The sequence below is a fragment of the Lissotriton vulgaris genome, chromosome 12, assembly GCF_964263255.1.
Source record: "Lissotriton vulgaris chromosome 12, aLisVul1.2, whole genome shotgun sequence".
Classification (NCBI taxonomy): domain Eukaryota; kingdom Metazoa; phylum Chordata; class Amphibia; order Caudata; family Salamandridae; genus Lissotriton; species Lissotriton vulgaris.
In genome coordinates this window covers 169,533,407-169,551,273 of record NC_141700.1, presented here as the reverse complement: position 1 = coordinate 169,551,273, position 17,867 = coordinate 169,533,407, and the positions used below count along the sequence as shown (strand labels likewise).

The window sequence follows — 17,867 nt, the reverse complement described above, 5'->3', positions numbered from 1 at the left end:
TTGGGTATGAATAATATCTGGTACTATAGTTACTTGAGATGGCGATGTTAGGGTAGTAGAGATAGCTGCTGTTACTTGATTAGTAACTGGATCTCCCGATGACGTTATAGCAGCAATGTTCGCCTTTTTGTCAAACTCAGTGTGACTTAATTTGGACTTATTCGCAGTTGTTGTTTTCCGTCTCCTTTTAGATGGTGGGGGCCCATGCATTGTATGTGGCAGTGACCTCAAGCTTTTGCCTCTTACAACCTTGCCAGGTCTAATTGTAGGTGAAATCAAAATCTTGGAAGTGCTTTTAAGGGCATTAGTCACAGTTGGTGAGTCTTGTTGAGTTTGAGTAGGTGACACGGCTGGGGCTAAACATTCTTGAAGGAGCAGGGTTACACTGGCAGTTAATGATGTATTATCTGCTGTTGTGGTGATCAGGTCGTCGTCCAGAGTAACAGACAATATGGGTTCAGAAAATGTTCTGTTTTTGATACGTTCTATTGAGCGACGGCGATCTGCCCTCCTCTCAGCTAGCAACAGCTCCTTGTTACCCTCAGGAGTGGGTTTAAGAAAGTAATCGTCCAGGGTTCGATTTAGCGTACCCCCATTTTTATCTACTCCCGCAATAGCAGGGCTGGTAGCAGCTGTAGCCATCATACAGTGAAAGGTAGAGGCGGACTATATAAAGAATCAAAGCACAACTTACAGAAGTCGGGAACCAGGACCTCTGGCCCAGCCCGGCCTCCTCTGGCCGATGAGGGCCGTAGAGGGCCCGCCCTTTGCCCGGGCTTAGCCCGGCTAGTCCCGCGCGCGGTCCCGCGACGCGGGAGGTAGTGCGGTAATTTATGCGCCGCTTGGCGCGATGCTCCCCAGGTGCGGCTCCGGCCGCAAAGGCTGATGGTAGATGGAGTCCCCTCGCTGCAGAGGCCCCCTCTCCACTCGGCGGCCACTCGGTGCTGTTATTCAAGAGTAGCAGTGGGAGGCGGGAGGCATGCAGCGGGGACCCAGAGCAGGTGAAGAGGGATTCCAGCGATGTCAGGGACAGATGAAGGCGAAAACCAGGCACAGCATAAACAGCAAACAAAGGTCGCCCACTCCACCGGAGGTAGTGCGGTAATTTATGCGCCGCTTGGCGCGATGCTCCCCAGGTGCGGCTCCGGCCGCAAAGGCTGATGGTAGATGGAGTCCCCTCGCTGCAGAGGCCCCCTCTCCACTCGGCGGCCACTCGGTGCTGTTATTCAAGAGTAGCAGTGGGAGGCGGGAGGCATGCAGCGGGGACCCAGAGCAGGTGAAGAGGGATTCCAGCGATGTCAGGGACAGATGAAGGCGAAAACCAGGCACAGCATAAACAGCAAACAAAGGTCGCCCACTCCACCGGAGGTAGTGCGGTAATTTATGCGCCGCTTGGCGCGATGCTCCCCAGGTGCGGCTCCGGCCGCAAAGGCTGATGGTAGATGGAGTCCCCTCGCTGCAGAGGCCCCCTCTCCACTCGGCGGCCACTCGGTGCTGTTATTCAAGAGTAGCAGTGGGAGGCGGGAGGCATGCAGCGGGGACCCAGAGCAGGTGAAGAGGGATTCCAGCGATGTCAGGGACAGATGAAGGCGAAAACCAGGCACAGCATAAACAGCAAACAAAGGTCGCCCACTCCACCGGAGGTAGTGCGGTAATTTATGCGCGATGCTCCCCAGGTGCGGCTCCGGCCGCAAAGGCTGATGGTAGATGGAGTCCCCTCGCTGCAGAGGCCCCCTCTCCACTCGGCGGCCACTCGGTGCTGTTATTCAAGAGTAGCAGTGGGAGGCGGGAGGCATGCAGCGGGGACCCAGAGCAGGTGAAGAGGGATTCCAGCGATGTCAGGGACAGATGAAGGCGAAAACCAGGCACAGCATAAACAGCAAACAAAGGTCGCCTTGTCTTTCTTGGAGTGTTTTGCATTTATGAGCATGTCTGAGAATGTATTTTGAAAAATAAAGCCAGGTGTGTCTGAAATACCTTCCTAGATCCCAGACACTTGGGGGATTTGCAGTTCTTGAAAACAGCAGTGAGATGGGGATACAATTCAACAATTATACTCTCTGTATTTTCCCTTAGAAATGCATCTCAGAAGATAGAAGATGGCCTACACGACAAGATGAAAATGGCTATTGATGGTCTCAGTTCAGCTAAGTATGTCAACTATTTTCTCGTAGGTTGAGACTCCATATATCAGTTAAAACCATTTTACATATGTTTCGCAAATGCTTCTTAGTGCTAGAATCTTGTGAGATAGAGTGAGGTAAAAAATAAAGCTTTTCATGTTTCTGATAGAGAAAATGTATACAAGTAAATTACTTCTTGACTGCAAATGTTGAGACTGAAATTAGTTCTGGTTGAACCCCATGTATCTATTTCAGCATACATCTTTTACCCATAAGCCTTTTGGAATCTGTACAATGAAACTTTGTGATCGTATGTTGTCTTCCAATAGAACTGATGTGGGATTGGTAGGTGTTCCGAGGTTCCTAATCCTTGATCAGTGCGTGACTACAGGGCGGAGCATCCCCATAAGGTCCATGATGCAGTAATAACCCATAGAGAAGGGTCTTCAAAAAACAGTAATTCAGGTTTAATGTTTAGCATTCCTTAGTGTGCTGTGTGTTTTGAGAGAAATAGATGCAAGGATACCTACATTAGTTAACGCCCTCACAAAAGCTGTTAACCCATAGAGGCATAGGAAAAGGCTGCAAGTATAAAGTGGACGGATGGTTCATTATATCTCATCTAACACCCACAGTATTGATATTTTAATTATTTTTGGGTCTCCAATCATTAAAGTGGAATATCTCATAGGGGAACATCCCATGTTTTCACAGGAATCTGGATCCCTACAAATATCCTGGTAATTTTATCTGAACTCTCAACCATTTCTTGGGTCTGCCAAGGTGTTATCTACCTACCTTGGTGTGAAAAGGTAATTGATGATGAAGCATGCCACCATACCATGTAGGCGAGGTGACACATCCATTTCTTTTTAAAACATGCTGCTGATTGAATGAGTAAACAAACACATTGTTAACTTTATTAACCTAAGCACCTGTTGTGTGCTGTAATATGCTGGAAGGCATTTTTACTAGAAGTATTCCATTTATATATGAATGGCCTCTTGGGACTAGACCAAATCTAAGAGTGTTATGCAGGAAGATGGTTGAGGATATCAATGATATTCTAAGGGATAAGTGGAAGACAAATCTTTTAGTGATGCTCTGAACCTGTAAAAGTGGGACATTGACATAAAGTAAGAGAAATTCTTTCACTCTGTGAGAGGGCGCTCAACCAATAAAGGTCTTGCTAATGAAAGGTCATCTAAGTCTACATGTGTCCTCCTTTTACAATGCTCAGACTTCCATACCATTACACCCAGAAATCAAACAGCTGTTGACATTTCCCACTTTCTCCATCCTTAATTGTATCTAGTATGAAAATGACATGGAAAATGCTTATGCATTAGTTCAATTGCACTTTAATGTTTTTGTATTTTCCCAAACACACACTTCTAATACACCTACACCAATTCTAGCGATATTCCCTTCCAGTTCCTATACTTGACAAGGGTACATTGTGACTTTTTCCAGGGTACGAATGGGCTGAGAAAAGACTTGTGAATACTCACAAACAACTATGTTTGTAGGAGATTTACTCACAAGAAAGTGTAGGTGAGAGTTTAGTTTTTAGGAACTGGAAATGTACTTTTGTGGTGTTTTTATAGCACAAACCCAAAGGAGAAGTGAAGAAAGTCAAAGGCAAAGAAGGAGGGCCCGATTCACAGAATGAATTTAAGACTAAATCCTAAACTTACTATTATTTGGTATTCACAGAATGCACTTACTACTTTCGGGATTCACAGAGTGAACTTACTACTTTCGGTATTCACAGAATAGATTTAAGACTACTAACTTTACGTCCGTACTCGGGCCGGAAATTCCGGGACGGAGGTGGAGTTTCCGGCCCAGAGGCAGAGCTTCCGGCTTGGGGGCGGAGCTTGCGGCCTCGTTGGTGGAAATTCTGGGCCGGAGGCGGAGCTTGTGGCTTGGAGGCAGAGCTTCCGGCTCGGAGGTGGGGATTTAGCCATGGCTGAAATCTCCACCTCTGGGCCGTAAGCTCCGCCTCCGGGCCGCAAGCTCCGTCCCCAAGTCAGAAGCTCCGCCTCCGGGCCGGAAACTCCGCCTCTGGGCCGGAATTTCCGGCCCGAGTGCGGACGTAAAGTTAGTAGTCTTAAATCTATTCTGTGAATAATGAAAGTAGTAAGTTCATTCTGTAAATCCCGAAAGTAGTAAGTTCACTCTGTGAATCCCGAAAGTAGTAAGTGCATTCTGTGAATACCAAATAGTAGTAAGTTTAGGATTTAGTCTTAAGTTCATTCTGTGAATCGGGCCCACAGTCATTTAGTGACTGGAGGTGTGGCCATGTTCTGAGAGTGGGATTAGGTCATGCTGATAGATCTGGGGATGTCACTCCAGATCCTAGGCACATAGATGGACGAGGCTTGTTGTTTGTTTTTCTTTCTGCACTTTTTCATTTTGATGTCTAATGATGATCTGGCTGTGGGTGTGCCGAGAGCCACCTGTGATGGTGAGCTCTGTAGCCTAATAAATGGGGTGCTGGTCATGATGGCTTTTTTAAGCTGATGCAACTGGTTAGAAAGATGACTCATAGCTGCAACAGGAGCAGGTAAAGTTCCTTCAGGGAAGGGGTGATCTGGTCATATTTCATCAGGCAATCGGTGAGGCATGCTACAATGTGTAGGATGTTGTACTAAAGTCACTTTCTAGGAGGAATGATTCTACTTTCTTTAGCACAGAATTCTGATACCAGGATGTCTTGGTTTTCTTTGCAATGTATTCCTTGAGGGTGAGGTCGGCGGCCAGGCTGAATCCATGTAATTTAGCACTTGGTGAAATTTTGGGTTTGAATCCTTCGGGATTCATGCAGTTGATCAAGGTTTGGACCAGTTGTTGTTGGTTGTTCCTGGTAAAAAGCAGAAATGTTGTTTTGGTGGGGTTGAACTCCAGGTAGGTGCTGAACATCCAAGTCTGTATAAGGTGCAGGGAGTGTTTCTGGTCTTGAGAAGTAGAGTTGTCTTCTTTACTATCAATAAAACATGTTATTTTCACATGTAAGAAGACCTTCAGGAGCAAATAGTTTTGAGGACCAGCCCCATGCTGTGATTCAGGATTTACACTGTACAACGTCAAACTTCAAACTAACGTTTTTGCATTCCTGCATGAGACTTAAGAGTGTGACAAAATTATTGTACCAGACGTTACATGTTTCATTCCATTTCTACCCCTCAATATCAATATTTTGCAATACTCCCACACGCAGGTACTATTTTGAGCACCAAACCCGGGCATTAGCATTTTTAGTCTTTATAATTGCATTGTATTGTAGCATTTCTATTTCAATTTCTTTCCTCTAGTGAGGTATCAGATACTTTTCTGGATAGCCAAGTAAGAAGCTACTCAGTTTGTTTTGCATGGTAAGCAGAGACTATGTTTCATGGTGTGACCTATCTGGGAAGCGTTTTGGTGTGTCTGTGAAATTAATGTGTGCCCCTAACATTTTGAAGAAAATGTGTGGGGGCCTAGGCATGGCATGAAGCTGAAGTAAGTAGAACAGATAGAATTGTGTTCGAATATGCTTACTTATGTTCCTTAATGTATTTCTCAGCATTATTTTTTATGATGACTGTGTGAAGAGCTACCCGTCTGATAGCTACACCTAGGATGGCGTGACTCAATGATATCAACATATATCCTAATTAATTGAATCTATTGGGTCCAGTCGGGAGCAGAGATGCTATGTGCCACAAAAATCCAGAGACATTTTTGTTTGTTGGTCTTCTACATCGATTTGGGAACCCTTTGAAATTGGGTAACTATGAGGGCCACCCAGGATTAGAGAAGGTTAAGTCCCAGACGCAATTTTTAAATATGTCTAAGGGGCTTCCACACAAGTGGAAGATCTGTGTCCTTGGAAATATGAACAGATACCACTTCTACATGGGTCCATGGCCTCCACCCAGGATTGGGGATGGTATGCCCTCAGAAATAAACAGTGACTATTCATACATTAGTCTATGGGGGTCGCAGGAACGCAAAATGTTGTCTCAAATGAAAAATGAAGAACCACCCCATGTGCATGGGTCTATCAGATCCACAAAGTGGAAGAAGTTATTCTCCCACAGTAAAATGAATAGTTCCAACAGGCACATGGAATCAGAGATGCTATGTCACAGGGAAAAAAGCAAACATCACAGATGTGTTCCACCCACCAGAAGAAGACGCATTGTCCCAAGAAATCAGGAGCCCGAATAATCCCCTGGAACGTGGGCTCGCATCTATGTATAAAAAGTGTGGTTCCCTAAGGGAAAGATCACACCTAACGGCCTTTAACTTAACACAAGAATGTACCCATCATTTTTGCTCAATTGTATTGACTTTTCTTTACGACAATTATTTCTCCTACTCTCCCCATGGCAATGACAGAACATAAAGTATCACTTTATCTTGTATAATAGGCAAACGTTAGTTACCTTTTGAAATTCATTGCTCATTTATTTTTAAATTTTTTCAAAATACAACTGTTAACCTTATTAACCCCTTGCGTGCTGCCGTTGGCCGACGGGAGCACTACCTCGCTTGTGCTGCCGTCGGCCGTTGGCCGACGCAGCCCCGCCCACCTAATAGAATGCCCGCACCGCGGCGGAAAAACCGCCGCGGTTAAGGCGTTAAAGTGCATACCGTGTATGTAAACACTATGTGCAAAATGTGACACAGTCCATTGTAAGCATTTACGGGGGTGTATGCACATAAATTGTGTCATTTATACACCCTGAGGATGTTTGAAAAATGATACTCCAAAGGTAAAATTCATAGGCCAGCGTCTGATAAGGATGTAATCAATCCTTATATGCCACTTGCAGTGGTGGCTAGTAGGGAACGGTGGTGGGGAGGCAGGGGTGGGTTTAGAAAAAAAACAAAGGAGAAAAAAAAGAAGACTTACCTGCTGGTTGCCAGCCTCCGTCTCTCCTCCATCCTCCCTGTTTTCCTGGCTCCCGGCAGCACTCAGGCTCCCAGAATCCCGTTGCCAATTACAACACTGCTGTCAGCCTCATGATAGTAGCGTCGTGATTGGTCTGAGTGGCCTGGTTGGGTGCTCAGACAGGGAATGGGAGCCTATGCATCTTCTCCACCCAGGCTGTGCAATACAGCCATGTGGAGAACATGCTAAGTGCGCATGATGGTTTGGCCGGCTCAAGACGGAATGCCAAATCGCCATGCGCACTGATGGTGCACCAACCACTCGTCCTCCCTCTGACATAAGCCCAGCCCCACCCCGCCCTAACCTGGCTCCATAATAAAAATAAAATGATAATAACGTTCTGTTATTATACTTTTTTTTCCTTTGCACTGCTCATAGAGCAGTGGGGCGACGCACCTCCGCTTTAGTGGAGGAGCCGCCACTGTACCTCTTGTATTTTCAGAGTGAACTCCTCAAGCGTTAAAGGTGTCGAGGTATTTCAGCCAGTGATTTATGGCCTCATCAAGACAAAGTTTACATAGGAGCTTGTGAAGCATCCTAATCAGGTGTAAAAATACAATTAAAAGATACCAAATTCAGTTATGACGATTATACAGTAGAAAAAACAATTGTATCCTCTCCTTATAACAGCTCCTAGAAATCATATAACTCGTAGCACTGTAATATACGAGGCAACAAATGGCTTCCAGGCATTTGCGTGATCACAAACTTTTGAGAAATTGGATAATGGCTCAAGAGTTGACGACAAGACAATGGCGATGTGTGATACCCAGTAGTTCCTCATGGTACGACCGGGCTACTTCGCTTTCAGATAGATACTGGCGTCATTTAAGACAGCCCTATTCCAAAAAAAAGGCCGCCAACTGACCCAGTTCTCCCATTTTCATACTTGTTTTGGTTTAGCCTAAAGTGAAATAAAAGACGTCCAGACTACACAAACCGTAGAACGAAACCAAGAAATCCGCATTAGCTGATAATATATTTGTCTATGGAGTTCACCCAGGAGCAGAAGACTATATCCCATGAAAAGTGAACAACCACCACACACACAGACAGGTGTCGTGAGGTCTAGAACTGGGTGTGCAGCAATGCTAAGAAATTGACTGGTGCCCCTCATAAAAAGGATTATACAAAATCAAGGACGCCATTTATGCTGCTGCAACCCAAGGAGATAAACAGACGCCCCACTTTAAGGGTGATTGGGTCTACCCAAGAGAAGGAGATACTGCAGATAGCACAGGAATACATTTAGAGAAGATGGGGTGCAATTAGGAGAGTTGCCGGGCATATTGGCCAGTGTTGCTCAGGCACAGGGTCACGCACTTGGTACCAGGGCCGGCTTCAACGCTGGTGGCGCCCAATGCGTCAATCATTTATGGCGCCCCCACCCCCTATGACTGCCTCCTCAGATTCCTTCACCATCACAGGGCAAAATGGCCCCTATCTGTCCAATCATAAGTTATTGCTAAACCCAGCACCCTCCCCCCACCCCCCAAAGAGGTCAGCGCCCCGTCCACAGGTCAGCGCCCAGTGGATCGTACCGTTTGCACTGCCCTAGATATGGCACTGCTTGGTACTACTTGCCCCTAACAGGCCCACACAGGGAAGAAGCTTCCCACACCTTGCAAACACTTATATAATGTGTGCATGTGCCGAGTTCAGAACTGCCCCAATGTGCAAATGTGGATGACTTTTTTTTTTTACCTCCCTAATTCGCTAATGGGATCCACTTTTATTTTGGTGCTGGGTATAGTGTTTGGTATAGGCCGATCCTGCAGGGAAGCACTGCAGCTTTCTGAGTTTTTACAGCTCGGAGTGGGTGACAATTACAGTATTACGTTGTTACCAAGCTGTGCATCCCAAATGGGAAGACACTACCACTCCTGGTAAATATGGCACCTTCCAGTGTCAGGGCTTACCAACCGTTAAGAGGGCTGAGCATGGTCGGACTGCACTGTAGGGCAGCTGGCACTGCCAGAAACACTGGTCCGACTGATCGGTGTGTAGGCCTTTTTTGGCAGTTTGCAGGCATGTTTATGGTCTGGTGGGCCCGTTTTTACAGTTGATTTCCCTGATATTACCACAACATTGCCTGCAGCAAGCCCACATGCATACAGTCTTCATACCTTGCAAAACACCTACATAGTGTATGTGTACACGTGCAGAACTGACCCAATGTGCAAATGTGTTTTTTTTGCTCTCTGATTCGCTAATGGGGTCAACTTTCATTTTGTTGCCTGGGCCTTTCTATCCCCGTCCCATCCTGGGCCTCAGTAGGTTTTTTGGGTCATTTTCAGACACTGGGAATGTGAGATTTTTAGACACTTGATCAAACTTATGTGGTTCTGTCTTTTACCCCTGCCGAGTGAATTCAAGCGCGCTTTTCCATCTCAGCAGCCGATGTATGTACACATTGGATTACGTCAGAGGCAACCCCATGATTTTTCGTACATTGTTTTCTAAACAGGTCAGATCCACACTTTACCTATTAAAAACAGCACACCGCGGCGCGCCTGCGTCAGGAGCACAAGATGTGCTTACATGATAACCTGTATTCCTTTTCCCCTAAACAATGATGCGTCATCACACGGCCCTGTCATGTTTTCGTGAAAGGGTGTTTGGATCCTATAAATAACCCCAGCGCAGCGCTGTAGCACCCCGTCGCCAATGGTGAGGCACATCGCAGCTGATGACGTCGATTGCCTGCCTGCCTGCCTTGGGTTTGAAAGCCTCTGGAGTACGCTTATCAGCCATGTTACAGCTTCCTGTTCCTGGCTTGGCGGGATGTTAATCATTGTCAAGTGCAAAATGTGATTGCGCTGTATTGTGGGGGCACCCAGACTGGAAGCTATTATTTTTTAAAACATGGTTTCTCGTATCATGTAATTAATGAAAATATTAGCCGTTCTGTAGTGTAGATTTTTTTTCAGTATTTGATCATTGGGAACAGCAAACATCGCTAAAACCCTTTTTTCCAGATTACGTCATTTTGAGATATTCTTGAGTGCCGACCAGCTGTATAGTCCTGTATGTTGGGGCTCAGAATTGAAAACATTTCGAGCTCATATCAACTGCTAATCTTTAAGACCAAGGGCTTCATTTAGACTTTGGCAGATGGGATACTCCATTGCCAACATGGCGGACATCCCGTCTACCTCTGGCACTTGTAATGCAGTGCCTGGGTTGTCCGTCATGTTTTGACAGTGTCCCATATGCCAGAATCTTTCATTTCCTGTTAAGCGCTGCACCCAAAGCCATTTTATCGTCCATGCCTTTCCCATGCTCTACAATCTTCGTACGATCTTGGGGTTCACTTCTGCAGCAAAATGTGTCCCTCATTACCTCTGCCTTCAGCCACTTGTTTAACCACCATTCTAACATCCGCAAATGTCACCTGCCTTTCACTTCTCCAGCGCAGTGATTAACACACCGATGGTCAGAAAACTGGGCTGCTGCATGCGCCTTTCCTGGGCCCTCCTGGATTACTCCTTCCATTCGCTTTAAAGTCCTCAGTATTGCAATCTCGTCTTCTTCGATTTGTCAGCTGTCCCTCTCCCTCTGGACGTAAAGGGGAGGCTTAGCACCTCCACCGTAGGCACATTTTCAAATCCACCCTTCGCCTTGCTTCACCAAGCCTGCACAGACCACCCTTCCGCTTGCAAAAACAGCACTGCGTTGGAGACCCCTCACAACAGTGTACTAATCAGATCTTTCTCTGTTAACCCTTCTTATTTGGAACATCCTTCTCCAGAACTGAGCTTTCCTCAACTCTGAGAACTTTCAAGATGACCTTCCCCTTACACGGCTTCTTTTATTACCTCTTCTCCTCTGGGTTCACTTCATTTAGAAACAGCAGTTCATGACCACTTCTCAGGTCTACTCTAGAACTGATGTATTGTCTCGGACTGCGTTGAGCCTCATCTTAAAATCTTGATATTAGTTACTGTCATTGTTTTCCTTCAGCAGCCAAACCTCAGCCAAACTGTAGCATTGACAAATTTCATAGCTCAAATGCAGGTGTGGGAGGTGATGCTAAGCACAGTAGAAGGATCAGGACGGAGAAGAAGAAAGCCGAGCAATTTGGATCGATAGTCCAGAGAGAAAGTTAAGTTAAGGAATATCTCTATCATCATGTGAGTTCCCTGAAAAGTTTCTTCTTTAATCTGTATAAATCTAATATGAGTCTCCTTCCGTGGGCAGAGAGCCCCAGAGATGCGAGTCTCCTTCCATGGATAGAGAGTCCAGAGAGCGAGTCTCCTTCCGTGGGCAGAGATTCACAGAGATGCGTGTCTCCTTTCATGGGCAGAGAGTCCCAGAGATGCGAGTCTCCTTCCGTGGGCAGAGAGTCCAAAGATGCGAGTCTCCTTTCATGGGCAGAGAGTCCCAGAGATGAGAGTCTCCTTCCGTGGGCAGAGAGTCCCATAGATGCGAGTCTCCTTCCATGGGCAGAGACCCCCAAAGATGCAATTCTCCATCTATGGGCAGAGAGTCCCAGTGATGCAAGTCTCCATCTATGGGCAGAGAGTCCCAGAGATGCGAGTCTCCTTCCATGGGCAGAGAGCCCCAAAGATGCAATTCTCCTTTCATGGGCAGAGAGTCCAGAGATGCGAGTCTTCTTCCAAGGGCAGAGAGTCCCAGATATGCGAGTCTCCTTCCATGGGCAGAGAGTCCAGAGATGCGAGTCTCCTTCCGTGGGCAGAGAGACCAAAGATGCGAGTCTCCTTTCATGGGCAGAGAGTCCAGAGAGGCAAGTCTTCTTCCATGGGCAGAAAGTCCAGAGATGCGAGTCTCCTTCCATGGGCAGAGAGTCCAGAGAGGCAAGTCTTCTTCCATGGGCAGAAAGTCCAGAGATGCGAGTCTCCTTCCATGGGCAGAGAGTCCAGAGAGCGAGTCTCCTTCCATGGGCAGAGAGTCCCAGAGATGCGAGTCACCATCCATGGGCAGGGAGTCTAGAGAGGCGAGTCTCCTTCCGTGGGCATAGAGCCCCAGAGATGCAAGTCTCCTTCCATGGGCAGAGAGTCCAGAGAGCGAGTCTCCTTCCGTGGGCAGAGATTCACAGAGATGCGTGTCTCCTTTCATGGGCAGAGAGTCCCAGAGATGAGAGTCTCCTTCCGTGGGCATAGAGCCCCAGAGATGCAAGTCTCCTTCCATGGGCAGAGAGTCCAGAGAGCGAGTCTCCTTCCGTGGGCAGAGAGTCCCAAGATGCAAGTCTCCTTCCTTGGGCAGACCCAGAGATCTGAGTCACCATCCATGGGCAGAGAGTTTAGAGAGACGAGTCTCTTTCCATGGGCAGAGAGTCCCAGAGATGCGAGTCTCCTTCCGTGGGCATAGAGCCCCAGAGATGCAAGTCTCCTTCCATGGGCAGAGAGTCCAGAGAGACGAGTCTCTTTCCATGGGCAGAGAGTCCCAGAGATGCGAGTCTCCTTTCTTGGGCAGAGAGTCCCAGAGATGCAAGTCTCTTTTCATGGGCAGAGAGTCCAGAGATGTGACTCTCCTTCCATGGGCAGAGAGTCCAGAGATGTGAGTCTCCTTCCACGGGCAGAGAGTCCCAGAGAGGCGAGTCTCCATCCATGGGCGGAGAGTTGCACTGATGCAAGTTTCCTTCCATGGGCAGGGAGTCCAGAGATGTGAGTCACCATCCATGGGCAGAGAGTCTAGAGATGTGAGTCTCCTTCCGTGGGCAGAGAGTCCCAGAGATGTGAGTCACCATCCTTGGGCAAAGAGTCTAGAGAGGCAAGTCTCCTTCCATGGGCAGAGAGTCCAAGAGATGCGAGTCTCCTTCCATGGGCAGAGAGTCCCAAAGATGCGGGTCTCCTTCCATGGGCAGAGAGTCCCAGAGATGAGAGTACCATAGATGTGGCTCTTCTACATGGGCAGAGAGTGCCAGCAATGCAAGTCTCCATCCATGTGAGAGAGTCCCATAGATGTGGCTCTTCTACCATGGGCAGAGAGTCCCAGAAATGGGAGTCTCCATCTATGGGTAGAGAGTCCCAGAAATGCGAGTCTCCATCTTTGGGCAGAGAGTCCCAGTGATGCAAGTCTCCATCTATGGGCAGAGAGTCCCAGAGATGCGAGTCTCCTTCCATGGGCAGAGAGCCCCAAAGATGCAATTCTCCATTCATGGGCAGAGAGTCCAGAGATGTGAGTCTTCTTCCAAGGGCAGAGAGTCCCAGATATGCGAGTCTTCTTCCATGGGCAGAAAGTCCAGAGATGCGAGTCTCCTTCCGTGGGCAGAGAGTCCAAAGATGCGAGTCTCCTTTCATGGGCAGAGAGTCCAGAGAGCGAGTCTCCTTCCGTGGGCAGAGAGTCCAGAGATGCGAGTCTTCTTCCATGGGCAGAAAGTCCAGAGATGCAAGTCTTCTTCCATGGGCAGAAAGTCCAGAGATGCGAGTCTCCTTCCATGGGCAGAGAGTCCAGAGATGCGAGTCTCCTTCCATGGGCAGAGAGTCCAGAGATGCGAGTCTCCTTTCATGGGCAGAGAGTCCAGAGATGCGAGTCTCCTTCCGTGGGCAGAGAGTCCAAAGATGCGAGTCTCCTTTCATGGGCAGAGAGTCCAGAGAGCGAGTCTCCTTCCGTGGGCAGAGAGTCCAGAGATGCGAGTCTTCTTCCATGGGCAGAAAGTCCAGAGATGCAAGTCTTCTTCCATGGGCAGAAAGTCCAGAGATGCGAGTCTCCTTCCATGGGCAGAGAGTCCAGAGATGCGAGTCTCCTTCCATGGGCAGAGAGTCCAGAGATGCGAGTCTCCTTCCGTGGGCAGAGAGTCCAAAGATGCGAGTCTCCTTTCATGGGCAGAGAGTCCAGAGAGCGAGTCTCCTTCCGTGGGCAGAGAGTCCAGAGATGCGAGTCTTCTTCCATGGGCAGAAAGTCCAGAGATGCAAGTCTTCTTCCATGGGCAGAAAGTCCAGAGATGCGAGTCTCCTTCCATGGGCAGAGAGTCCAGAGATGCGAGTCTCCTTCCATGGGCAGAGAGTCCAGAGATGCGAGTCTCCTTCCGTGGGCAGAGAGTCCAGAGATGCAAGTCTTCTTCCATGGGCAGAAAGTCCAGAGATGCAAGTCTTCTTCCATGGGCAGAAAGTCCAGAGATGCGAGTCTCCTTTCATGGGCAGAGAGTCCAGAGATGCAAGTCTTCTTCCATGGGCAGAAAGTCCAGAGATGCGAGTCTCCTTCCATGGGCATAGAGTCCAGAGATGCGAGTCTCCTTTCATGGGCAGAGAGTCCAGAGATGCAAGTCTTCTTCCATGGGCAGAAAGTCCAGAGATGCGAGTCTCCTTCCATGGGCAGAGAGTCCAGAGATGCGAGTCTCCTTCCATGGGCAGAGAGTCCAGAGATGCGAGTCTCCTTCCGTGGGCAGAGAGTCCAGAGATGCAAGTCTTCTTCCATGGGCAGAAAGTCCAGAGATGCGAGTCTCCTTTCATGGTCAGAGAGTCCAGAGATGCAAGTCTTCTTCCATGGGCAGAAAGTCCAGAGATGCGAGTCTCCTTTCATGGGCAGAGAGTGCAGAGATGCAAGTCTTCTTCCATGGGCAGAAAGTCCAGAGATGCAAGTCTCCTTTCATGGGCTGAGAGTACAGAGATGCGAGTCTCCTTCCGTGGGCAGAGTGCCCCAGAGATGCGAGTCTCCTTTAATGGGCAGAGAGTCCAGAGATGCGAGTCTCCTTCCATGGGCAGAGAGTCCCAGAGATGCGAGTCTCCATCCATGGGCAGAGAGTTGCACAGATGCGAGTTTCCTTGCATGGGCAGAGAGTCCAGAGATGCGAGTCACCATCCATGGGCAGAGAGTCTAGAGAGGCGAGTCTCCTTCCATTGGCAGAGAGTCCAGAGATGCGAGTCTCCTTCCATGGGCAGAGAGTCCCTGAGATGCGAGTCTCCTTCCATGGGCAGAGAGTCCCAGAGATGCGAGTCTCCTTCCATGGGCAGAGAGTCCCAGAGATGCGAGTCTCCTTCCATGGGCAGAGAGTCCCAGAGATACAAGTCTCCTTCCATGGGCAGAGAGTCCTAGAGATGCGAGTCTCCATCCATGGGCAGAGAGTTGCACAGATGCGAGTTTCCTTCCATGGGCAGAGAGTCCAGAGATGCGAGTCTCCTTCCGTGGGCAGAGAGTCTAGAGATGCGAGTCTCCTTCCGTGGGCAGAGAGTCCAGAGATGCGAGTCTCCTTCCGTGGGCAGAGAGTCCAGAGATGCAAGCCTTCTTCCATGGGCAGAAAGTCCAGAGATGCAAGTCTTCTTCCATGGGCAGAAAGTCCAGAGATGCGAGTCTCCTTTCATGGGCAGAGAGCTGAAGGGATGTACCATAAAATTATTTGCACAGTTTGTAGCAGTCTATCTTATAATCTGTGTAATGCAAGAATAAAATAATGTTTTACATGTTCACAGTGCTTTCTGTCACAGACTTTGACCTCATAGCACTAAAAATACACAAGTCACTATTCTCCACTGCGCTAGCCAAATTTAATTCTGTGGCTCTCTTGTTACACACAGACCTCTGCAGTGCATTAACTAATAAAGGTTTCATAATGTACTACAGTTCATTTCCCACTGAGTAACAGTTTTTTTTAATTAATTTTTATTTTTAGCTCACTATTATTTTATATGTAGCTACCTGATGGTAAAAGACTTGAAAAATGGCCAAAATATTTTGGGGCTGATTTATGAGAAGCTTGCGCTGCGTAAGCGTCACTTTATTTTAAGCTACGCTGGCACAAGCGGCTCAACCATATCTATGAGGAGACGCAAAGTCACCCTGCGTAGCTTTACATGGACTCATACATATGGAGTAGGACAAAGCAGTGTAAATCGCTGCCTTGACTTAGTCTGTCAAGTTGGCATTCCATGGGCATTGTGGTGGGTGTTCCCGCGCAACACCCATGGATTTTCACACTGCCACAGATTTGCAAAGCCATGTAAACCTAGTGCAGCGCCAGAACCTTACGCCTCCCCACAGCAGGCATACAAGGAGAAATGTTTTCATTTCTCATCGTTTTTTGCCTTTTTTGCCTTTTTCTATGTGTGTTGCATTCTGCAGCTCACATAGAAAGAGGAAACCTCTCTCTGGATTGTTTTTGTGCAGGGAGGTACTCCTTCCTGCACAAAAACAATCCTGCCTACATTGGCGCTAGTAGAAAAGGAGTGGGAAACCCAATAGACCCTTGGGCAATTAGTACATCGGCGAGTATATGTGCCTAGAAGTGATTTTCTTCCTTTTGTTCAATCTAAGCAAACAATATCATAAGCTCTATCCAGTAACTTACATCAAGTTATTTCAGAAGTTAAATTGTCTTATTTCACCATGAACACATCCGCCAAAGATTATTTCACACAGGTGTAAGCTTTTTGAAACATAAATTTATAATGAAAAACTTATAAGAGGGTACAAAGAACTGTTACATATATAAATATACATCAGCAAATAGTGACTGAAATTCAAGAAGTATGTGCTGTTATAAGCATCTCATTGTCACTAATGTGGCCACCTATTTCAAACAATATGCACAAAAGGAAATTGTGACTGATTAAACAGAAAACAAATCCTCCGGTAAATAATACACAAAGAAAATAGGTGTAGTGGTCGACGTTTCGGTCTAGGTAGTGGAGACATCTGTTAGACCATCTTTAGGACGGTAAATTCATATGTTGAATGACCCTTAAAAGACTACATAGGTGACTTGAGAATGTAGTCTAGTTCATAAAATCGTGTACTATACATTATAGAAATAGCTAGTAAATAGCTTGCGATATTCCAAGGAGGTCCCGAAAATGTGTAACACTGTCGACCGACTGTTGAGACAGCGCACCGTTGTACCCGTTCTGTTCCCGTTCTCTAAATTTATACCAAGTGATCGGCGGTGCCGGCACTTGAACTACTTTGTCCGTGTGGACCGCTGGAGAATCGTAAGCACCTCTGTGTTGCACATTTTTGGGACTGCGAGAATTGGGGGCGTTTATGGTTGTCAATAGGTGTCCATGATGAGGAGTACCAAGTTAGAGAAAGTTTGGTCAGGAGTGGGTCCTTACGCCTAAAAAATCTTGACAGGGGGTCTCTGCAACAGAAAGTTTGAAAACCTCTGCTCTAGATACACAGACTGTGATCACAGTGATCCTGGAAGATTCCAGAAAGGGACAGCATGATGGCGTTGTGTGCTCCTATTGTTCCACCAATCAGCTTCATGCAGTATGGTCACTCATACAGTTCTACTGGTGCGCCTGCTAGCTGCTCGAAATAGCCATAATTGGCTCAGTTGTTCCATGAAGTTACTCCTTTCAGGCACAGAAAGCGGTGTCATTCTTCCACTCGACTTACAAGCAGTCGTTAACCCTTTGTGGCAGCCCCATACCTCATAGGCTGGCACTGCTGCTTGTCTTGTTCAGTAAGTCAGTGATTACCCTGAGCCATCCTCCTTGAATACTGTTATACCTGCGTCAGGGACACACAGGTGAGCTTGAAACTTTACATGTCCTCTGAGCCACCCATAGCGAACTTTGATTTCTGTGTGGACAAAAGCGCAAGAAGGATGTGCAAAACCAATTTTAAAAAGCAAGCATTGATAAATCAATAGTTTGGGCATTTTTATGGTCAAAAAGCTTTTAGGTTTCAGAAGTACACACAAAACTGTGTGGCAGCAAGAGTGTGGCGTGTAAGCTTCCCTCACAAACAGAGCAGATACAACACTGCGGCAACAATGCAGGCTCATATTACACATGAGAATAATTCTTACGGGGTAACCCAGTATCCCTGAGAACCTGGGCAATACAATAGTAATTTCAACAGTGGTTCCTTCGGGTATCTGTACAATTGCTTTGAATCAT

The 17,867-nt window shown here is 47.3% G+C and overlaps 1 protein-coding gene across 3 annotated transcripts in view; it reads left to right on the top strand.

Moving 5' to 3' along the window:
• Positions 1 to 17,867, top strand: part of ADCY7 (adenylate cyclase 7) — a 565,990-nt gene that overhangs the window by 424,982 nt on the left and 123,141 nt on the right. For all 3 annotated transcript variants that reach the window (XM_086947700.1, XM_086947702.1, XM_086947701.1), the window contains exon 13: positions 2,077 to 2,151. In XM_086947700.1, the coding sequence (XP_086803826.1) occupies positions 2,077 to 2,151 (75 nt within the window). The remainder of the gene's footprint in view (positions 1 to 2,076; positions 2,152 to 17,867) is intronic.